Source organism: Neoarius graeffei, chromosome 18 (assembly GCF_027579695.1).
Source record: "Neoarius graeffei isolate fNeoGra1 chromosome 18, fNeoGra1.pri, whole genome shotgun sequence".
NCBI classification, from domain to species: domain Eukaryota; kingdom Metazoa; phylum Chordata; class Actinopteri; order Siluriformes; family Ariidae; genus Neoarius; species Neoarius graeffei.
The window spans coordinates 18,254,093-18,276,808 of record NC_083586.1 but is presented as its reverse complement, the minus strand read 5'-3'; the positions used below and the strand labels follow the sequence as shown (position 1 = coordinate 18,276,808).

Below are 22,716 nucleotides of genomic sequence, written 5' to 3'. Positions count from 1 at the left end.
CCCCCACAATCTGTCTTTCTGTATCTCTGTCTCTGTCTGTCTTTGCCTCCCCCCACAATCCCTCTTTCTCTCTCTTTGCCTTTTTCCCCCATAATCTGTCTGTCTCTCAATGTCTGTTTTTCTGTATCTCTCTGTCTGTCTTTGCCTTTTTCCCCACAATCTGTCTGTCTCTCTCTCTCTCTCTCTCTCTCTGTCTTTCTGTATCTCTGTCTCTGTCTGTCTTTGCCTCCCCCCACAATCCCTCTTTCTCTCTCTTTGCCTTTTCCCCCCACAATCTGTCTGTCTCTCACTGTCTGTCTTTCTGTATCTCTCCCTCTGTCTGTCTGCCTCCCCCACAATCCCTCTCTCTGTCTTTGCCTTTTCCCCCTACAATCTGTCTCTCACTGTCTGTTTTTCTGTATCTCTCCCTCTTTGTCTGTATTTGTCTTCCACTACAATCTCTCTCTCTCTTTGCCTTTCCCCCATAATCTGTCTGTCTCTCACTGTTTGTTTTTCTGTATCTCTCCCTCTTTGTCTCTATTTGTCTTCCCCCACAATCTGTCTGTCTCTCTCTCTCTGTCTTTGTGTCTCTGTCTGTCTTTGCCTCCCCCCACAATCTCTCTCTCTCTCTCTCTCTATCTTTGCCATTTTTCCCCACAATCTGTCTCTCACTGTCTGTCTTTCTGTATCTCTCCCTCTCTGTCTGTCTCTCTTTGCGCCCCCCCCCCCTTGCTTTATTTCCCCCAGTCTATCAATGTTTCTCACTGTCTGTGTTTCTGCATCTCTCCCTCTCCCTGTCTGTCTGTCTGGACTGCAGTACGTGTTGACTTGCGCTGTATGTGTTGAGCTGTTGAAGTTATTCGAGCTCGGTGCACGTTTCCATTCCACAGCCACAAAACGTAATTTTAGTCACAACTCTTTATTCCTTTTGTCAAACCGTGATGGTGAAACGCCGATGAAACCCTTTCCCCCTCTGAAGTCCTCACCTGTCGCAGTGTGCGCACTTGAAGGGTTTGGCGCCTGTGTGTTTGCGGTAGTGTCTCGTCAGTTCATCGCTGCGTGCAAAACGCCACTCGCAGCCTTCCCATGAGCACTTGTAGGGTTTCTCACCTAGAGACAGACAGACAGACAGAATATTATCACACATAGACCTCCAGGGATTGCTGCAACAATCTAATTTTATAAAAATAAAATGTTATAAACATACAGTACATGATGGAGAGTACATCACAGTTCTGTGTGTGTGTGAGAGAGAGAGAGAGACAGAGTTTTTCATGTGTGAGCTTGTTTATGTGTATAGTAAAGCGGGGGATGGGGAGCTTATTTGGATGCTATCATTAGTGTGGTAATGATGCTTAATGGGGAGGAACTTCATATTTACTGTCAGCTGGCTGCCTCTGTCTGAGCTGCGAGCCGTAGCCACAAATCTTCCCAACAAGCCTTTAAAAAACGTCTGCGAGCACAAATCAAAGCTAAATTGCATGCGTATCAATTTAGTCCTCTGGGATAAAGAGCAATGCAGTAAAACCGAGGAAGGGCGGAAAAAAAAAAAACCCAGTGTGTTTCCTGGAGAGCCAAACAGCCCCAGTGCTATCGTTGAGCTTTTATTTCACTGCACCTGGTTTATGGAATAAATACGATTACGGAATAATGTGAAGAATGAAGAAAAAAAAAACCCAACAACTAATATAACAAGCCAAGAGTCAGATTCATGGATTGGTTCCACTTGACACAGCGGCTCTATAAACCAAATACAACTCCGAGAAACCATATCGATAAAGGAATTCACACTTACTGGAGGAAACACACACACACACACACACGATCAATGAGGATCAAAGCTGCTTTTAGTGTTTTTGCTATTTGCACAACTGGTGTGACTATAGACGCAGAAATGGATCCAATTCACACTCGTGCATTATACGTTTCTGTCGCGGTTTTGATGTTGACCTTGTCCGTGTTGTTAACAAGAAAGCTGTAGCACTCGCAGGCGCCGTGAATACCCACTGTGCTAAACTTTTAATGAAACCTCAAAGGTCCTTCCTAGTGATGTAATTCTGAGAAATGCGCTGGATTAATTAACGTTCCTGATTTGCCAAGTGTTTCCGTGAAAACGTAAAGCTGTTTGTGGCCTCTCAATGGAGTTTACAGGTAGTAGGAATGTAACCCCCACACACACGCGCGCGCGCGCAGGTTCAGACCTGGGCCCACAGCTCGGAGCAATTATAAGTCACGGTGGCACGGATGCTGGAGACGGTCACCTAGCAACCAGGCGTGAGCGCAATCTGGAACGAGCCAATTACGCTCTGTGCTGCCAAGGGAGGATGCAGTCGCCTGGCAACCGGAGCCCTACACGCTGTGCGTGCGTGCATGTGTGTGTGTTAGCGGTGTAAGGTGACGCCGATGCCGGGAATGAGCGGCTGTTCAGCCAAGATGTGCAGGTTGCTTAGAAACCACTCCTACTCCAAACTCTCGCACATGCACACACACACATCATATCTTCGTGTCTCTCTCTCTGTTACTCGTATAATGACAGATGTCAAAGCAAAATCTAAGAGCAGACAGTGATGATGGATTTATACAGGTATACATAAATGTTAATAACACAACACAATGAGCGGAAAAACCTCTACGACTAAACTATTAAACCTCAACATCAAAGAAAGACATCTGTCCTTCTCACCATCTGTCTGTCTGTCCTGATCTCTCTGTCGCTTGCATCACTCTGATCACTCTCTCTCCGTGTCTTTGCTTTTTTCCACTCTCTTTCTGTCTGTTTCTTCTCTGCCTTTTCCCCTATAGTCTCTCTCTCTCTGTCCCCAGATGTGTTTATCTGTCTCTCCGCCTATCTTTCTGTCTTTCTCCCTCTCCGTGTGTCGCTGTCGCTCATTTCCTCTCTCTCTCTCTCTATGTCCCTTTCTGCCTATCTTTGTCACCTGATCTGTCTCTACCTCCCTCCTTACTTCCCTTTTCGTCTTTCTGCCTGTCTGTCTCTTTCTCAGTTGCTGTTTCTCTGTCTTTCGTTCTCTTGGTCTCTCTGTCTATCGGTCTCTCTCTTTCACACACCTTCTGCTCAATCAGTCTCTCATCGCTCTCTCTTCATGTCTTGGCCTTTTTCCCGCAGTGGATCTGTCTGTCTGTCTGTCTGTCTCTCTCTCTCTCTCTCTCTCTCCTTAAAGGAGTTTTTAATGAGGAAAACATCTGGAGGGAAATTTCAGCTTGTTACAGTAAATGACCAGTGACCTCCTCTAGGTTCAGCATATGATCACGTGTGACCTGAGTGTGATGAGCTGTGGTTTAGTAATTGCTGTCACACACACACACACACACACACACACACTGGCACATCTCTATTAGTTCCTGGATGGAAACTGAAGGTGTTGAGAGGTACGGCCTGTTCCTGAAAGCTTGTGAGGCAGCCTCCAGGAAATGCCATGATGATGCGGGAAGTGTTAATTATGAGCTTGTGTAGGTGCTGTGCGCAGTACCATGAGATTTCCTTTAAGACGGCGTGTAAGCTGACTATTTGTGTTGTGTACTTCTCCTGAGTACACAATAAACGACTGTGTGTGTGTGTGTGTGTGTGTTGGTTCTACCTGTGTGTGTCCTCTGGTGTGCCTTGAGGTGAGAGCTCTTGGTGTACACCTTCCTACAGCCATCGAACTGGCAGCGGTGCACTCTCTTCTTGCTGTCGGCCGAGTCTCTGCCCACCGCGGCGCTGCTCGCCTGTTCGTTGTCGCTGGGTCCGGGCGTGAGTGGCCGCGCAACGGCCAGTTTCAGCATCAGAGTCCCGTCGGCTGTGGTGCAGAGAGTGTGGGAGGTCTTGAGAGAATGGCGCTCCAGTTCTGGGGACGAGGGCGGAGTCAGGGAGGTGAGCGCGTTCAGCTGGGCCACGTCGACCCCTGTGCCGAGGTCGGAAAGGTCCGGGGTGGACGGCGACGTCAGCGGCTCTCCGTCCAGGCGCAGTGGCGATGACGTGAGGCTGAAGAGTGACGGGTTGAGCGAGTCGTCCTCTCCTTGTCCTTCCATGAAGTCTGGAGAGAGCAGGCGGTCCAGTTCATCTTCGAAGAGCTCTGATAGTCGCTTGGGTTCCGTCTGAAGGTACCGCTCCAGCTCTAGACATGTCTGAGGAAACAGACTTTATTATATTAACCATGCATTTGAACATCGTCTGTTGCCTACACTCCCTCTGACTCGAGTCATCGTGAGCTTTGACGAACAGATCACGAAGAGCAAAAGATGACGTTTAATGTGGTCTTAACAGACTCCATAGATGGTATTTAACGTAATGCTACATATAAACCCACATTTGATGGCGCACATGCTTTATTTTTCCTCCTTGTCCACAAACAAATACATATAAAAAAAGCCCAGTTCTCTGGTTAACGCACACCACAATCTTTCCTGGGCCCTCGACATAAAATAATACAGCAGAAAAAAAAAAAGATGAAGAATCGGTCTTTCCACAATCTAAACTCAGTCCCAGTAGTGCTGCATGATGGCAATGACGAATGGTTATGTGTGTCCACTTCCCTGACCCACTGATGGAGTCTCTCTCTCTCTCTCTCTGGCATGTTATTTGCCTCAGCAGGTCTTCAGAGATAGATGGTTAGACCATGATTGATTACACAGTGGCGACTGGAGCTCTGTGGAGCTGAAAAAACACAACTGACCTGAATTACCTGCTGAGGGAGGGAGAAGGAGAGAAGGAGGATGGAGAGAGAGAGAGAGAGGGAGAGAGAAAAAGGGCAAGAGAAGGAAAGATGCCGAGCTCCAGCCGTATAGAGAGGCGGATGGAAACAGAGAATGGAAGACTGAAAGAAAGAGGAACTTGCGTGCACCTCAGTAGCTGATATTTCTTTACTGTAAACAAGTGAACGAAGTGATTTAATCTTTAAAAAAAAAAAAACACTTCCGAGGGCAGCACGGTGGTGTAGTGGTTAGCGCTGTCGCCTCACAGCAAGAAGGTCCGGGTTCGAGCCCCGTGGCCGGCGAGGGCCTTTCTGTGCGGAGTTTGCATGTTCTCCGCGTGGGTTTCCTCCGGGTGCTCCGGTTTCCTCCACTGTCCAAAGACATGCAGGTTAGGTTAACTGGTGACTCTAAATTGAGCGTAGGTGTGAATGTGAGTGTGAATGGTTGTCTGTGTCTATGTGTCAGCCCTGTGATGACCTGGCGACTTGTCCAGGGTGTACCCCGCCTTTCACCCGTAGTCAGCTGGGATAGGCTCCAGCTTGCCTGCGACCCTGTAGAACAGGATAAAGCGGCTAGAGATAATGAGATGAGACAAAACACTTCCTAGTTTCCCCACTCTGCAATGCACGTGAGTTGTGATTCTGTTCATGTCCTTTCTCCACCCCGTCCTGTCTCTGGTTTGTTACCCGTTTGTGTACGCCTGTTCCATGTTAGTCCTTGATACATCCTGTTGTATCAATGAATCGTCCAAACATTTCTTTATCATGCTTAAATCCACACCGTCGACCTTGTGGTTTTGACTGTAGTTCTCATTCTCTGATTCGGTTTTAGGCCTGGGTTATACTTAACACCTGACGTTGCATGCATACATACACACACAACACACACACGCAGTATCGACGGGAATCAAAGTGACATCCACTAGATGGTGCATCCGAGCTGAAGCATCCCTGTTGTTCGGGGTTTTCCAAGTGCGAGGTTTCAAGCACACTGACAAACGCTGTATCTCTGAAATTGTCCACTGCCGTCAAATCGAAAGCCATGATCTTGCGTCCAGAAGTATTTACAAATCCAGAAAATCCAGACGACTGATGGTAGGTTTGAGGGCTACACGAGAGGTTTTTAAAATTCAAACCCTAACCGTAAATAGGAAAATTGTTAGTGAAGTGTTAGTACTTTAGAATAGTACATAATGATGCGATTTGTGCCAGTTGCGGACACAGTGTCACACGGTGCTATACTGCCCCCACTATTAAAGTCGGTATTGCACCACATGGACGTGTAATTTCCGATGAATTTCTGATTATGTCCCACAGTGAGGCTCCAAATGACCACGGGATATGCACGGCAGCCTTCTTGTAGCTGCACAATCAAAAAGCAAGTACAGCATGTTTCAAAAACTATGATATTTCACAATCTATACTGCCTTTTCTTGTTCAAGTGACCTCAAATTTGAACAGCGTGTGTGGAAACAGGTCAAAATTGTATGTTTCATGTTTTTTGTTTTTATCTTTTTAGGTATACGTACAGTGGTGCTTGAAAGTTTGTGAACCCTTTCAAATTTTCTATATTTCTGCGTAAGTAGATAAAGAGAACCCAGTTAAATAAATGAGACAAAAATATGATACTTGGTCATTGATTTACTGAGGAAAATGATCCAATATTATGTATCTGTGAGTGGCAAAAGTATGTGAACCTTTGCTTTCAGTATCTGGTGTGATCCCCTTGTGCAGCAATAACTGTGACTAAACATTTGCGGTAACTGTTGATCAGTCCTGCACACCGGCTTGGAGGAATTTTAGCCCGTTCCTCCGTACAGAACAGCTTCAACTCTGGGATGTTGGTGGGTTTCCTCACATGAGCTGCTCGCTTCAGGTCCTTCCACAACATTTCCATTGGATTTAGGTCAGGACTTTGACTTGGCCGTTCCAAAACATTGACTTTATTCTTTGTGGCAATGGGGGCATGGTCAAGCGTCGGTCTGTTTATGGAGGGCGGAGTCAGGGAAGGTAAGTGGCAGAATCACTGCATCTGACGGGAATTAACCTGTGTTTGTGTGTCTTTCCCAGTGACCGCGCCCGATAAGAGGAGAGGGAGAGCAGAGGAAGGGAGCTCTCCCCAACCTGAACACTGGTGTGCATGCGTGTGACTGGGAGAATGAATGTGAAACGCTGAAAAGCGAGTAAATAAAGAGTTTTGTTAGAACTCAGTTCTGGCCTGCCGTGCTTCTGTGCTCCACCCACCTCCATCGCCGAGCACTGATGCTGGAGGTGCCCCAGTTCCCTGCAGCTCCAGCATACCGGCCCAGGCTCTCCCTCTGCGCCGGTGTTCCGGACATCACTCACCTGAGGGGGAGAAGACACAGACAAGGAAGTAGGAAACGGTAGGGCACCGCGGGTGCGGCGGGCCGGCTGGGGTGGAGCAGAGAGAGAGGGAGACAGAGAAGAGAGGGGAGAAGAGGAGACACGCTGTCCTGCCGTCGGAACGGCTGCCATATGGTCCTCCGCCAGCTCGATTGCCTGATCCAGCGACGCCGGGCGATGGCACTGGACCCACTCCGCTGTTCCTTCCGGAAGTCAGGCAATGAATTGTTCCAGCGCCACCAGGTCGACGATTCCCTCGGCGTCGCGGTTGTCGGCCCTCAGCCACCACTGGCAGGTGTCCCAGAGTTGCTGGCCAAACGCGAACGGCCGACCGACCTCTTCTAGGCACAGCGTGTGGAAGCGTTGCCGTTGCTGTTCCGGGGTGCGACCAACGTGTTGGAGGACGGCCCTGTGGAGGTCTGTGTAGACCAGCCGGCTGTCGGCGGGGAGCTGCAGCGTGGCCAGCTGCGCCTCGCCCGTTAGCAGGGGGAGGAGGCGCGCCGTGTGCTGTTCCACCGGCCAACCCCACGCCTCTGCTGCCTGCTCAAAGAGCACAAGGAAGGCTTCGGGGTCATCATGCGGACCCATCTTCATTAGGGTGAGGTGGGGAGGCTCTGCGGCGGCGGCGGTGGTGGTGATGGACCCCGCTGACTCAAGCAGGTGCCGGAATGCCTGGCGATCTTCCTGCTGTGCCAACACCAGGGCTTCGAACAGTTGTTCCTGCTCCTTCCAGAGGACGATCAATGCCTGGTGCTGGATCTGCTGGGCTGTGGTGAGGGCATGGACCAGATCCTTGAAGGGGGAGGACTCCATGGGACTGGTCCCTTCTGCACTCCGATTCGCCTGGGTTTTGGCACCACTGTAGAATCCCCGCAGGTGGGTGGAGCACAGAAGCACGGCAGGCCAGAACTGAGTTCTTACAAAACTCTTTATTTACTCACTTTTCAGTGTTTCACATTCACTCTCCCAGCCACACGCATGCACACCAGTGTTCAGGTTGGGGAGAGCTCCCTTCCTCTGCTCTCCCTCTCCTCTTATATGGCGTGGTCACTGGAGAAGACACACACAGGTTAATTCCCGTCAGGTGCAGTGATTCTACCACTTGCCTTCCTTGACTCTGCCCTCCATTCACAGACCGACGCTTGACCATGCCCCCGCTGCCACATTCTTCTTTAACCATTCTTTGGTAGAATGACTTGTGTGCTTCGGGTCGTCGTCTTGCTGCATGACCCACCTTCTCTTGAGACTCAGTTCATGGACAGATGTCCTGACATTTTCCTTTAGAATTCGCTGGTATAATTCAGAATTCATTGTTCCATCAATGATGGCAAGCCGTCCTGGCTCAGATGCAGCAAAGCAGGCCCAAACCATGATACTACCACCACCGTGTTTCACAGATGGGATAAGGTTCTTATGCTGGAATGCAGTGTTTTCCTTTCTCCAAATATAATGCTTCTCATTTAAACCAAAAAGTTCTATTTTGGTCTCATCCATCCACAAAACATTTTTCCAATAGCCTTCTGGCTTGTCCACGTGATGTTTAGCAAACTGCAGATGAGCAGCAATGTTCTTTTTGGAGAGCAGTGGCTTTCTCCTTGCAACCCTGCCATGCACACCATTGTTGTTCAGTGTTCTCCTGATGGTGGACTCATGAACATTAACATTAGCTAATGTGAGAGAGGCCTTCAGTTGCTTAGAAGTTACCCTGGGGTCCTTTGTGACCTCGCTGACTATTTATATGCTTTACTCTTGGAGTGATCTTTGTTGGTCAACCACTCCTGGGGAGGGTGACAATGGTCTTGAATTTCCTCCATTTGTGCAGTCTGTCTGACCTGTGGATTGGTGGAGTCCAAACTCTTTCGAGGTGGTTTTGTACCCTTTTCCAGCCTGATGAGCATCAACAACACTTTTTCTGAGGTCCTCAGAAATCTCCTTTGTTCGTGCCATGATACACTTCCACAAACATGTGTTGTGAAGATCAGACTTTGATAGATCCCTGTTCTTTAAATAAAACAGGGTGCCCACTCACACCTGATCGTCATCCCATTGATTGAAAACACCTGACTCGAATTTCACCTTCAAATTAACTGCTAACCCTAGAGGTTCACATATTTTTGCCACTCACAGATGTGTAACATTGGATCATTTTCCTCAATAAATAAATGGCCAAGTATAATATTTTTGTCTCATTTGTTTAACTGGGTTCTCTTTATCTACTTTTAGGACTTGTGTGAAAATCTGACGATGTTTTTTAGGTCACATTTATGCAGAAATATAGAAAATTCTAAAGGGTTCACAAAACTTCAAGCACCACTGTAGAAATGCCCTTCGCTGGAAAAGAAAAGGCGTTTTATGTGTTAGAGTGCCGTGTCTCAGGTGGCGTGCATATTGAAAATTTGTGAAATTGTTCATGGAATCCACATACCTTTTGAATTTCTCATTCAAATTTTTAAGCCTGTTCAGTTTCATTTGCCTAGGCTATGTAGTTTCTGGGATATTTGCATCTCAAATAATATCAAATGGTTTTGAAACACCCTGTATAATCCAGGGTTCATGGCTTGCCCTATACTGCTAAAGAAAATGACTATTGTTTTTACGCACTGTCTCTACTCCTCTTTCGACTCACCGCATTGTACATCCAAACATTTCACAAATGATACAAATGATTACAAATCAGAAAATGATGATGTATTTCAGTCATGTTGAATTCTCTGAAGACGGGATAAACACTCGGGTGTTTTTAAAATGGGTATCCTGTTCCTTTCTGGAATTCGACACTTGTTGTTGTAGTATTCTGTTTAATGAAACGACGTAGTCGAAGTTATGATTGCTGTTCCAGCTTATTGTAATAGTAAATTGCATTTTCATTTGTTTGTCTGTTTTTATTTCCCCTAGCTGTGCATCTATCACTGATTTGATATATTACACCTTCTGTTTAGCTGCGCTGCCATTGCTAATGGAATGAAATGTAATGTGTGTGTTTGTGATGTTGTAATGTGTGTGTGTGTGTGTGTGTGTGTGTCTGGTCGGTGATAAAAGAATTTTTTAATGTCAGCACTGAATTCAAACAGGCGCATAAACATGATACATCCATAACTATTAAACTTCATGCCCGCGGAATATCCTGATGTTAAAATATCATTAACGATGACAGCCTTAAAGCAAGAATGCTCAAAGCAACGTCTCTCTCTCTCTCTCTCTCTCTGTGGTGGTTTGACTTTGCTTCATAAACCCAAATAATACAAATAACAACACACCAGTGCAGGCAGTAAGGACTCAAGAACTGAGCTGTGTCAAATAGCGTGTTGCTGAAATGGGTAGCGTGACAGCATGTGGCATCTCCAGATGGAGGGGTAGATAGAGCTCGAGACAGAGAAAGGGGCAGACGGCGTTTCTGGACGAGCCACCAGGCTGAGGTGGGAGCTGAAGCGAGGTCCAATTGGCTGCTTTTTTCTTTCTTATCTCTCTTTTCTGTCACTGTTCACCCAGAGGTCCTGACATTCTGAGGATATTGTTACCAAAAATGCCAATGGAATCGAATTGGTCTCTAATGTATCAATGTTCAGCCTCCCACACCAACCCCCTACACCAACACCAAAAACAGTGGATATAAAAAGTCTACACACCCCGTTAAAATGATCGTTTTTTTCTGATGTAAAAAAAATGAGACCACAACAAATAATTTCAAAACTTTTCCCACCTTTAATGTCACCGATAACCTGTCCAGTTCAAGTGAAAAACAAACAAATCTGTTTGGGGGAAAAACATAAAAAATGAAAAATGTACAATAAGCTGGTTGCGCAAGTGTGCACACCCTTAAATACTTTGTTGAAGCACCTTTTGATTTAATTACAGCATTCAGTCTGTTTGGGTCGGAGTCGATCAGCCTGCCACATCTAGACTTGGCGATATTTGCCCACTCTTCCTTGCAAAAGCGCTCCAAATCTGTCAGATTGCGAGGGTGTGTCTTGTGCACAGCCCTCTTCAGGTCACCCCACAGATTTTCAGTTGGATTTAGGTCTGGGCTCTGGCTGGGCCGTTCCAAAACGTTTTGGGGTCACGGTTATGCTGAAAGATGAAATTCATCTTCATCTTCAGCGTTCTAGCAGACACCTGAAGGTTTTGGTCCAAAATTGACTGGTGTTTAGAACTGTTCATAATTCCCTCCACCTTGACTAAAGCCCCTGTTCCAGCTGAAGAAAACCAACCCCAAAACATGATGCTGCCACCACCATGCTTCACCGTGGGTATGGGGTTCTTTTGGTGATGCGCAGTGTTGTTTTTGCGCCAAACGTACAACCCCGATTCCAAAAAAGTTGGGACAAAGTAAAAATTGTAAATAAAAACGGAATGCAATAATTTACAAATCTCAAAAACTGATATGGTATTCACAATAGAACATAGACAACATATCAAATGTCAAAAGTGAGATATTTTAAAATTTCCTGCCAAATATTGGCTCATTTGAAATTTCATGACAGCAACACATCTCAAAAAAGTTGGGACAGGGGCAATAAGAGGCTGGAAAAGTTAAAGGTACAAAAAAGGAACAGCTGGAGGACCAAATCGCAACTCATTAGGTCAATTGGCAATAGGTCATTAACATGACTGGGTATAAAAAGAGCATCTTGGAGTGGCAGCGGCTCTCAGAAGTAAAGATGGGAAGAGGATCACCAATCCCCCTAATTCTGCGCCGACAAATAGTGGAGCAATATCAGAAAGGAGTTCGACAGTGTAAAATTGCAAAGAGTTTGAACATATCATCATCTACAGTGCATAATATCATCAAAAGATTCAGAGAATCTGGAAGAATCTCTGTGCGTAAGGCTCAAGGCCGGAAAACCATACTGGGTGCCCGTGATCTTCGGGCCCTTAGACGGCACTGCATCACATACAGGCATGCTTCTGTATTGGAAATCACAAAATGGGCTCAGGAATATTTCCAGAGAACATTATCTGTGAACACAATTCACCGTGCCATCCGCCGTTGCCAGCTAAAACTCTATAGTTCAAAGAAGAAGCCGTATCTAAACACGATCCAGAAGCGCAGACGTCTTCTCTGGGCCAAGGCTCATTTAAAATGGACTGTGGCAAAGTGGAAAACTGTTCTGTGGTCAGACGAATCAAAATTTGAAGTTCTTTATGGAAATCAGGGACGCCGTGTCATTCGGACTAAAGAGGAGAAGGACGACCCAAGTTGTTATCAGCACTCAGTTCAGAAGCCTGCATCTCTGATGGTATGGGGTTGCATTAGTGCGTGTGGCATGGGCAGCTTACACATCTGGAAAGACACCATCAATGCTGAAAGGTATATCCAGGTTCTAGAGCAACATATGCTCCCATCCAGACGACGTCTCTTTCAGGGAAGACCTTGCATTTTCCAACATGACAATGCCAAACCACATCCTGCATCAATTACAGCATCATGGCTGCATAGAAGAAGGGTCCGGGTACTGAACTGGCCAGCCTGCAGTCCAGATCTTTCACCCATAGAAAACATTTGGCGCATCATAAAACGGAAGATACGACAAAAAAGAGCTAAGACAGTTGAGCAACTAGAATCCTACATTAGACAAGAATGGGTTAACATTCCTATCCCTAAACTTGAGCAACTTGTCTCCTCAGTCCCCAGACGTTTACAGACTGTTGTAAAGAGAAAAGGGGATGTCTCACAGTGGGAAACATGGCCTTGTCCCAACTTTTTTGAGATGTGTTGTTGTCGTCATGAAATTTAAAATCACCTAATTTTTCTCTTTAAATGATACATTTTCTCAGTTTAAACATTTGATATGTCATCTATGTTCTATTCTGAATAAAATATGGAGTTTTGAAACTTCCACATCATTGCAGTCCGTTTTTATTTACAATTTGTACTTTGTCCCAACTTTTTTGGAATCAGGGTTGTACCTTTTGGAATTGTGGCCAAAAAGTTCAACCTTGGTTTCATCAGACCATAACAGATTTTCCCACATGCTTTTTGGAGAGTTGATGTATTTTTTTTTTTTTGCAAAATTTAGCCAGGCTGGATGTTTTTCTTTGACCCTACATCATAATCCAGACATATGGAGGATACGGGAGATTGTTGTCACATGTAGTACACAACCAGTACTTGCCAGGAATCCTTGCAGCTCCTTCAGTGTTGCTGTCGGCCTCTCGGCAGCCTCCCTGACCAGTTTTCGTCTTGTCTTTTCATCAATTTTGGAGGGACGTCCAGTTCTCGGTAATGTCACTGTTGTCCCATATGTTCTCCACTTCTTGATGACGGTCTTCACTGTGCTCCATGGTATATCTAATGCTGTGGAAATGTTTTTGTCCCCTTCTCCTGACTGATACCTTTCAACAATGAGATCCCTCTGATGGTAAGCTCTCTGTGAACGCTGGCTTTTGCTGGAGGAGCAACTGAGTAAATGTCTGAACTTTATTTGGGGTTAATCAGAGTCATTTTAACTGATGGCAGGCGTGAACCCAAAAAGACTGAATGCTGTAATTAAATCAAAAGGTGCTTCAGCAAAGTATTAGTTTAAGGGTGTGCACACTTGCACAACCAGCTTATTGTATGTTTTTTTTTTTTTTAATTATGTTTTTCCCTCTACAGATTTGTTTTTCAGTTGAATTGTACAGGTTATAGGTCACATTAAAGGTGGGAAAAGTTTTGAAATTATTTATCGTGGTCTTTTTTTTTTAACATCAGAAAGACCTCTCATTTTAACGGAGTGTGTATACTTTTTATATCCACTGTATAATGACTGGTTCATCTTTGAGTGTCTAGACTGGGTGCATATCAGGTTAGCACTGCTGCGATACCCCCCCCCCCCCCCCCCCCCCCCCCCAAAAAAAAAAGAAGGTATTTCTCTGTTATTCTTCTTTCCTCCCTCCAGGTAAAACAGACCATGGGAATTACAAGTACTGTATAAAATTGATGAACGGATGGCTGGATGGATGGCACTTGTTCACAGAATGGTTTCCCCTCAGTCAGGTTCTTACTCAAGCGCTCGATAGATGTTTGATCAACAACTGTAGGCATGCCAGCTGGAGACTGATGGACAGAACTGGCTCATTCGTTCAGTCCTGCAATAGCTCATCGATCTGTAATGTTAAACTTGGGCCAAGTGGTGGACACACACACACAGACACACATGGACAAATGAACCTCTGCCAGCATGTTAAGGAGCAGGCTTATTGCCAACTGGCAGACAGGTGATCAATGAGAAACAAAGATCAATAAATTGGGGGGATGGGAAAGGATGATGTCTGTTTGTGTGTGTGTGTAAGAGTGTAAGATGTCATTACCAGAAGAGCTATACTGTATTTTTACACATGATCGTACACACAGTCAAATAAAATACATACACTCCACCAAAAAGGCACAAGAGTGGATGGTTTACAGCAGGTTTACACGAGGACGCTGTCGGGTAAAAACGACTAAATATTTTATCGGAAGTGCCTTTCGTCTACACGGGGACGGCGTTTCCGAGGCTGAAAAACGGAAAAAATTGAAAACGCCTTCCAGAGTGGATAAGTTAAAAACAGCCCCCGTTGCATATCCGTCTAAACTACCCAATACGCAAAACTCTGCTCGGATCTGCTCACGTCGGGTACGCGTTTACGTCATACATGTCATATACTGTACATGCCAGCCCGGGAAGTAAGAAAGTAAGTAAAAAAGTAAGAGCATGCCTGATTACATCGATCCAACGGACCTTCAAGCTGCTCTGGCAGCTTTAATAAACGTCCAGGAGTCCTTCGAACATCTATACCGAATCTGCACATATACCGTTAATGAACAGAGGCGGGTATAGCATGCTCTTACTTTTTTACTTACTTTCTTTCTTACCATAGCCAGAGTAGTCAAAGTTTTCGCGGCGCAGATGTGCAGATCAGACAAGACGGAAGACGTTGCGCATGCGTGCAGACATAGCGGAGGTCTTTCACAGCACCGCCTAGCCGCCTGGCATGCACATCCAATTGAATTCCACACATTTATGCGTCACCGTATAGACGCAGATTTCCTCCTTGAAAACGGTCGTGTAGACGCGGAAAAAAGTGAGAACGAAAACGGACTTTTGCGTTTTTGTTTCAGACCGTCCCCGTGTAAAGTGGGCCTTAGTAACTGCCTGGTCAGGATCATCGTGCCTTAAAAGAGACTTAAGGTGATGATACAGGGGGCAACATTGCGCTTCGACGCTTCCCCGTTGAGATCGGACGACATCGTTTCTATCCGAACGATTTTGATCATTTCGGGCAACTTTTTAAAGATCATCCAATCGGAGTGTTGGCAGCGAATCGCATGACCACCTGAGAGCTTCTGAAATTTTCGACAAAGATGCCGGCGTCTCAACGGCAGTGGAGCGAAGTTATGTGAAAACCCAAAGTACCTCATCAAATGCTGAGAAAACCAAGTGCTCGGGTTGGAACTGAGACATCGATTTTTTTTTTTTCCAGCCAAGTGTAAACTGCCGTTCGCTAACCACCGCTGCATAGAGATTGAATGAATGGGATTTCGCTAACTAGCTGTGGTTTTGCTAACATAGTTAGGTGAACGTTATCGCTAGCTATGTGTTAGCTCTCTCTCTTGCGTCAAGTTAAAAGTGATGGCCGGCTCGTGATTTTTATTTTTTTGCTGAGTTGTAATAGAGATTGTCGAACTTATCGGCTGATCTAATTCACATACAGAGCACGACTACTTGTGGAACCCGAGGGCGAAACAGTGCAAACTTTGGGATGTGAAAAAGACAGAAAGCGTTTCAGGAGCTCCGTCAGCCCCTTTTTCGTCCTTGGCAGCATCTCCTGGTCCATGTCCTTTTGTCTTTTTTTGCTGAGATGAGAATTAAACCATGATGTTTTTGTGATGTACGTGTCTTTAGTTATAGCATATGTGATTAAGGCTTGTCGCATTTTTAAAGACATTTAAAAAGTGTTTATTTTGAACAGAATAATGCGATTATTTTGACTTATAAACGTTAAAACAATGGCAAGTTATCTTTTGACCAGAGTATCTATTCAGTTTTGTTCCAAAAGTGATACTTACAGTGCTCGGCGTAAATGAGTGCACCCCCTTTGAAAAGTAACATTTTAAACAATATCTCAATGAACACAAACGATTTCCAAAACGTTGACAAGAAACATCTGTTTAACTTATAACATGAAAGTAAGGTTAATAATATAACTTAGATTACACATTTTTTCAGTTTTACTCAGATTAGGGTGGTGCAAAAATGAGTACACCCCACAACAAAAACTACTCCATCTAGTGCTTTGTACGGCCTCCATGATTTTTAATGACAGCACCAAGTCTTCTAGGCATGGAATGAACAAGTTGGCGACATTTTTGCAACGTCAATCTTTTTCCATTCTTCATCAACGACCTCTTTTAGTGACTGGATGCTGGATGGAGAGTGATGCTCAACTCGTCTCTTCAGAATTCCCCAAAGAAAATAATTTCTTTACACCACAAAGGTGAAGGCTACAAGAAGATCAGCAAAGCTTTACTTATCAGTCAGAATACTGTAGCAAAAGTGGTACAAAAATTTAAGAAAGATGGAACTGCAACCATCTCACAGAGACGTCCAGGTCGTCCACGGAAGTTAACACCTCGACAGGAGCGTCTTCTGATGAGAAGGGTTGAAGAAAATCGGCATGCAAGTTCACTGCACTTATCTAAAGAAGTAGAAAGCCAAACCGGGGTGACTATTTCCCGTGACACAATACGGCGTACACTGCAGAGGAATGGCATGCGTGGATGCCGTCCACGAAAGAAGCCTCTCCTAAAGCCCAGGCACAAAAAAGCCCGCCGAGAGTTTGACAAAGATGAAGACTACTGGGACTCTATACTCTGGAGTGATGAGACCAAGATAAATGTTTTTGGAACTGACGGCTTCAAAACTGTATGGCGTCGCAAAGGTGAGGAATACAAAGAAAACTGCATGGTGCCTACAGTGAAACGTGGTGGCAGTGTCCTTATGTGGGGCTGCATGAGTGCTGCTGGTGTCGGGGAGCTGCATTTCATTGATGGCATCATGAATTCACAGATGTATTGCTCCATACTGAAAGAGAAGATGCTACCATCACTCCGTGCCCTTGGTCGTCGTGCACTTTTCCAACATGACTAAACACACATCTAAGGCCACTGTTGGATTTCTGAAGAAGAACCCAATCGAACACCGATGGGGAATTCTGAAGAGACAAGTTGAGCATCGCTCTCCATCCAGCATCCAGTCACTAAAAGAGGTCGTTGTTGAAGAATGGAAAAAGATTGATGTCGCCAACTTGTTCATTCCATGCCTAGAAGACTTGGTGCTGTCATTAAAAATCATGGAGGCCATACAAAGTACTAGATGTAGTAGTTTTTGTTGTGGGGTGTACTCATTTTTGCACCACCCTAATTTGAGTAAAACTGAAAAATGTGTAATCTAAGTTATATTATTAACCTTACTTTCACGTTATAAGTTAAACAGATGTTATATTAAACTTTGTCTTATCAACATTTTGGAAATTGTTTGCGTTCATTGAGATATTGTTTAAAATGTTACTTTTCAAAGGGGGTGCACTCATTTACGCCGAGCACTATACTTGAGTGAAATAAATAAAGGCTGACATTGAGACAAAAGTGACAGCTGCGAATGTTTCAATGTCCGTCTTTGCGGTGTCTCTGTCCCTGGCAATAGATTTGCTCTTATCTGATTGTCTGTTGCTCTAACTAGTTGCCCTGTGTCTCACCTGGTTGCCCGTTGCCGGCAACACTTTCCAAAAAGTTGCTGGGAGATGGAGTGAAGTGTATTTGTAAATGCTCTTGGTTCAGAATATCTCTTCAGCTGCAAGTCAGCTTTGTGTTTCCACACAGTCGCTGGTGTTATACACATGCGGGGTTTAGCTGAACGCAGCCTAATGCCTGCTGACACTTCTAAGCAGCCGTAAAAGCAAAGCCGGCACTCGTGAAATGGATCCTGAACAGGCTGTTGGCAACATAAGCGTTAATAAAGCCGGAGGGGATCATAGAATGAAACAACGGACTCGGCTTAATATCGGGAAATTTCTCGTCTCCCTTGTTGATACTGGATGGTAATAAATTTATGATGGGCCTGCTTATCTCCGGCTGTGGCTACCTCCTCGGCTTGTTTGAAATGGCTTATAGCTTGTTTCAAATGGAGCAGCGCATGCTTTGCGGCTGATAACCGAGCGCTAGTGATGTGGTGCGTGTGACATAACACCAATTAAGGAATCACACGAATGCGCGCACACACACACATTTTTATGAGCAGATAAACCTGTTTTGCACTTCTTTTTTTTTTCTTCCTGCTCTTGTATTTTAATGCGCTAAGCTCGGGTTAGTGCCGAGGGGGGAATGGCTGGGTAATTAGCAATAAAAACTATCACTCTGATAGCTGTGGATCAATCGGTGCAGGACCGTTTGATGGGTGCTTTTAATGTGCACGTGACGGGAGGGGTGTGAAAAGGTTCAGTATTTTATTTCTGGACGCCAGCTCAAGAAAATCCATGAGATGCGAAAAGAATCGAGGCGGGACGTCCTTGAAGTGGATCGGCTGGGTAAGTTCACCAGTGAGAAATCTCCAGAAGGAGAAGAAGGAGGTGTGATATTTTTGCGTGATAACAGGAGAAACATCAGCAGAATTTCAAACCGAATCTTGAGGCTTTGATACAAAGTGAGTTCAGGGCATTTCATTACCATGAAATGGTTTTGGTTGAGCCAAGAGGACGATAAGTATTTCAGTATGAAGTGGGCGAAGTTTTTTTGATTCGCTCCAGAAAATGAAAGAGCAAGAACTTCTTCTTTCTCTCTCTCTCTCGTTCACCATCCTCCAGTGAGGGTCAATGTCACATGCTGTTGAAATCCACCTGATGTATGAGACGACGACTTCTTCTTTTGGCTGCTCCCGATTAGGGGTCACTACAGCGGATCTTTCGTCTCCATTGCTCCCTGTCTTCCGCATCCTTCTCTACCACTTTCGTGTCCTCTCTCACCACATCCATGTATCTCCTCATTTTCGTGTGCCTGGCAGCTCCATCCTCAACATTCTCCTTCCAACATGTTCTGCATCTCTTCTCAGGATGTGCCCATACCATCTCAGTCTCATTTCTCTTAGCTTCATTCCCAAGCTGTCCAACCTGTCCAACGAGTCCTGTCCAACCTCCCATTGCAAACCTTAACATCCAACTTTGCCTCCTGTCTCTTCGTTAAGGGTACGGTCTCCTAGTCTGGCTAACGCGACTTCAAAGCTCTGCGAGCATTTGGTCTGGCAAAGATATTAAGCCCAACCGTTTCCCAAAGTGCGTGGTTGACCCGCCTCCCTGAAATGCCTCAGTTTGCTACTGGTCGAAGCCAGAAAAGGCTGTGACGAAGCTTAAACCAATCACATCACTCTTTCCTCTGACGTATGTGACGCGACGGGGCTAACTGGTAGATTAAACTCTTACCGAAGCCGGTCGGGAGCAAGGCGAAAACGTCCTTCCTTTCAATAAATACCTCCGGGGCTGCTCTTTGCTCCGTTTTCAATGAGAACTTGCTCCATGTTCGTAATGTTTCTAGTGAATGAAGCGCTTCCGGCATAGATTCTGTAAACGATCTATGGCTTCCGGTCGTAGTTCTACTACGTCAGTGCCTTGAACACGCCTCTACCCAGGGCCGTTGGAGATGCTCAAAGTTGATTGGCTCCCGATTTTTCGGGAGCTTGGAAGAGCTGTAGATAGCTTTCCTGGCCAGACTAAGCTCGCAACAGGCCCCTGTGTTGCGTCACGCTTAGGATGGGCGGACCCAGGCTAACGGTCTCCAGTCCGTACATCACAGCTGGTCTCACTACATCTTACCTTTCACTTTTGCTGGGACACAAATGACTCCTGAAATCCTTCTCCAACTGCTCCACCCTGCCTGCTCTCTCTTTCTCACCTCACTATCGCAGCCCCCGTTTTCCTGCACAGTTGACCCCAGGTACTTGAATTCACCAACTTTCTTTACGTCTGCTCCTTGCATCTTCACTACACTCTCATCCCCGTTCTCACCTGATGTATGAGACTGATGGTGGTTTTTAGGATCAAAATGGAAATTTTGGAAGCTGATCTATTCAATCAGGAGGAGGTGAGCACTAAAGTAGAGATACAAGTGCAAGAGCACAGAGAGATTTAAAACAAACAAACGAGGACCTCCTTCAAACCAGGACCTCCAGCATGCACTGGGGCGGTTTGCAGTCGAGTGTGAAGCGGCTGGGATGAGAATCAGCACCTCCAAGTCCGAGGCCATGGTTCTCGACCGGAAAAGGGTGGCTTGCCCTCTCCAGGTTGGTGGAGAAGTCCTGCCTCAAGTGGAGGAGTTTAAGTATCTCTGGATCTTGTTCACGAGGGAGGGAAGGATGGAGCGTGAGATCGACAGGCGGATCGGTGCAACCTCCGCAGTGATGCGGTCGCTTTACCGGTCCGTCGTGGTGAAGAAGGAGCTGAGCCAAAAGGCGAAGCTCTCAATTTACCGGTCGATCTATGTTCCGACTCTCACCTATGGTCAAGAGCTTTGGGTAATGACCAAAAGAACAAGATCGCGGATACAAGCGGCCGAAATGAGTTTCCTTCGCAGGGTGGCTGGGCGCTCCCTTAGAGATAGGGTGAGAAGCACAGTCACTCGGGAGGAGCTCGGAGTAGAGCCGCTGCTCCTCCACATCGAGAGGAACCAGCTGAGGTGGCTCGGGCATCTTTTTCGGATGCCTCCTGGATGCCTCCCTGGGGAGGTGTTCCAGGCATGTCCCCCCGGAGGAGGCCCCGGGGAAGACCCAGGACACGCTGGAGGGACTATGTCTCTCGGCTGGCCTGGGAACACCTCGGTGTTCTTCTCAAGGAGCTGACCGAGGTGTCTGGGGAGGGCTTCCATGCTTAGACTGCTGCCTCCACGACCCGGTCCCGGATAAAGTGGAAGAAGACGAGACGAGATGAGACGAGAAACAAACAAACAAACAACCCCCCCCAAAAAAAAAAAAAAAAAAAACTCGTAATTGATATTCTGCATCACAATGGCTGGGATGACCGGGCTTTAGTGATCCGCATGTCCTTTACTTAGCTGTCGTGTGACTGAACAGAAAATATTCTTTCTACAGGTTTGCACTGTGAGAAGTTTAGAAACACGTGCGATTTTCCGATACTGAGTTTTCTTGGGATCTGCACATGTTCTTTCTCAGGTTGTCAGGAGCCACTTGTTTACGGCTATTTAAAGAGGTTCGACGAAATGCCCCCGGAGGCTTTTATGGTCATGTTGATGTGATTAGCATGCAGGGAGAACTGAGGAGGATGAGTCACGCTTTTTTGGACACCGATGCTGCGCCAGCCTCTCGTTCTCTCAGCTTGATGCTTCGGCTTCATTTCCCCTCAACGAGATAGAGAGATGGCCAGAGGTGTGAGGAAAAACATCAGGAGAAAGACGTTTTCATGCTCTCTTTAGCACGCACAGCTGGATTTGTTCTGGCTGGATGCAGATGTCCAAAATAACCGTATCTCAATATAACCGATATTGATGGAGTCCCAAAAACATTCGCATCAAGCTCCTGATGGTGCGAAAAGGCGACGTTCGTCACTGCGGCAAGAAATCGATGTGAAATGTTACTTTGTAAATATGACTCTTTGACCTCTAGGCCGATAGTCATGCGTTCTGTCTCTGTGTCGGAGGACTGAGAATTTGATACGGAAATCAATCAGGACTTGATTGAACGCTGGGTTCAGGAAGATGCGCATTTGAAATCTAAAATTCCAGTAAGTATGTTTCCAGCTGGAAAGCGGGAGGAGGATGAGAACGAGTACGCTGAGGTCAGGGCGTTTGGGACGAGGTTGTCGGTCAAGTAGAACATGGAGTGGGAACATATGGAAATACAGCTGGGTTTGCATACGACACACACACACAGAGCAGAAGTGCTGATCTAAGGCATCTCCTCCACAGCAGCTCACACACACACACACACACGCGCGCACGGTTGGCCTTGCTCTGTCTGCTGAGCCTGAAAATCTAATATTCTTAAATCAAGTGTGAGTTCATGTATGATCTAGTTGGGGAAAATAAGCAACGATGAGGTGGAGCTTCAAAGCAAAGACGTGATTATTTTCCATAACGATGCAAGAAGTTTGATTGACACATCCTCCTCGAATAAAATTCTTTCAAGACAGGGCGCAATGATGTTTTAAACTCCTCTGACGTTTTATATGTCCTTCTCTGAAAACCTGACCGTGCGTGAGAAATGAGCGTACACGGACGTGCTGAGACCTGATGAGCTTGCTTGAAGGTTCGGAAGCGCGCGGCCAGAAAAGTGCACCAAACCTGATGTCCAGGCTCGTGTCTGATCGGCCGTCTAAAAATGACAAACTGTCATCTCGCTGCGGTGCAAGGCTGGGTGAATTACTACAGGTGATGGATAGCACGCGCTGCCACATCATGTCAGTGTGCTTTGAGACAGGGTCTTTACGTGCGTGATCAGTAGCTCGAAGACGACGTGTTTACTAAAGCCCTTGATAGGCACGTCAGGGTTTACTGGAATGTAAGATCCCAGGGTTTACGAGTCATAGACCGTCAAAGCGCTTTCATTTTCGGAAGATATGGTTTGTTTAAAAGAAGGGGACGTCGGCGAAAGTGGAAACAGTCACGGTGCCTAGTGTGCTTCATGTAATGCATTTCATTTTGCTCAGCTGCCACTAAAATGCT

General features: G+C 46.0%; 1 protein-coding gene across 1 annotated transcript in view; it reads right to left on the bottom strand.

The window, feature by feature from the left end:
- klf7a (Kruppel like factor 7a) overlaps nt 1-22,716 on the bottom strand; it is a 53,285-nt gene that overhangs the window by 4,550 nt on the left and 26,019 nt on the right. The window contains exons 2-3 of the mRNA XM_060899415.1: nt 3,576-4,104; nt 966-1,089 (exon numbers count right to left, since the gene is read on the bottom strand). Coding sequence (XP_060755398.1) covers nt 966-1,089; nt 3,576-4,104 — 653 coding nt within the window. The remainder of the gene's footprint in view (nt 1-965; nt 1,090-3,575; nt 4,105-22,716) is intronic.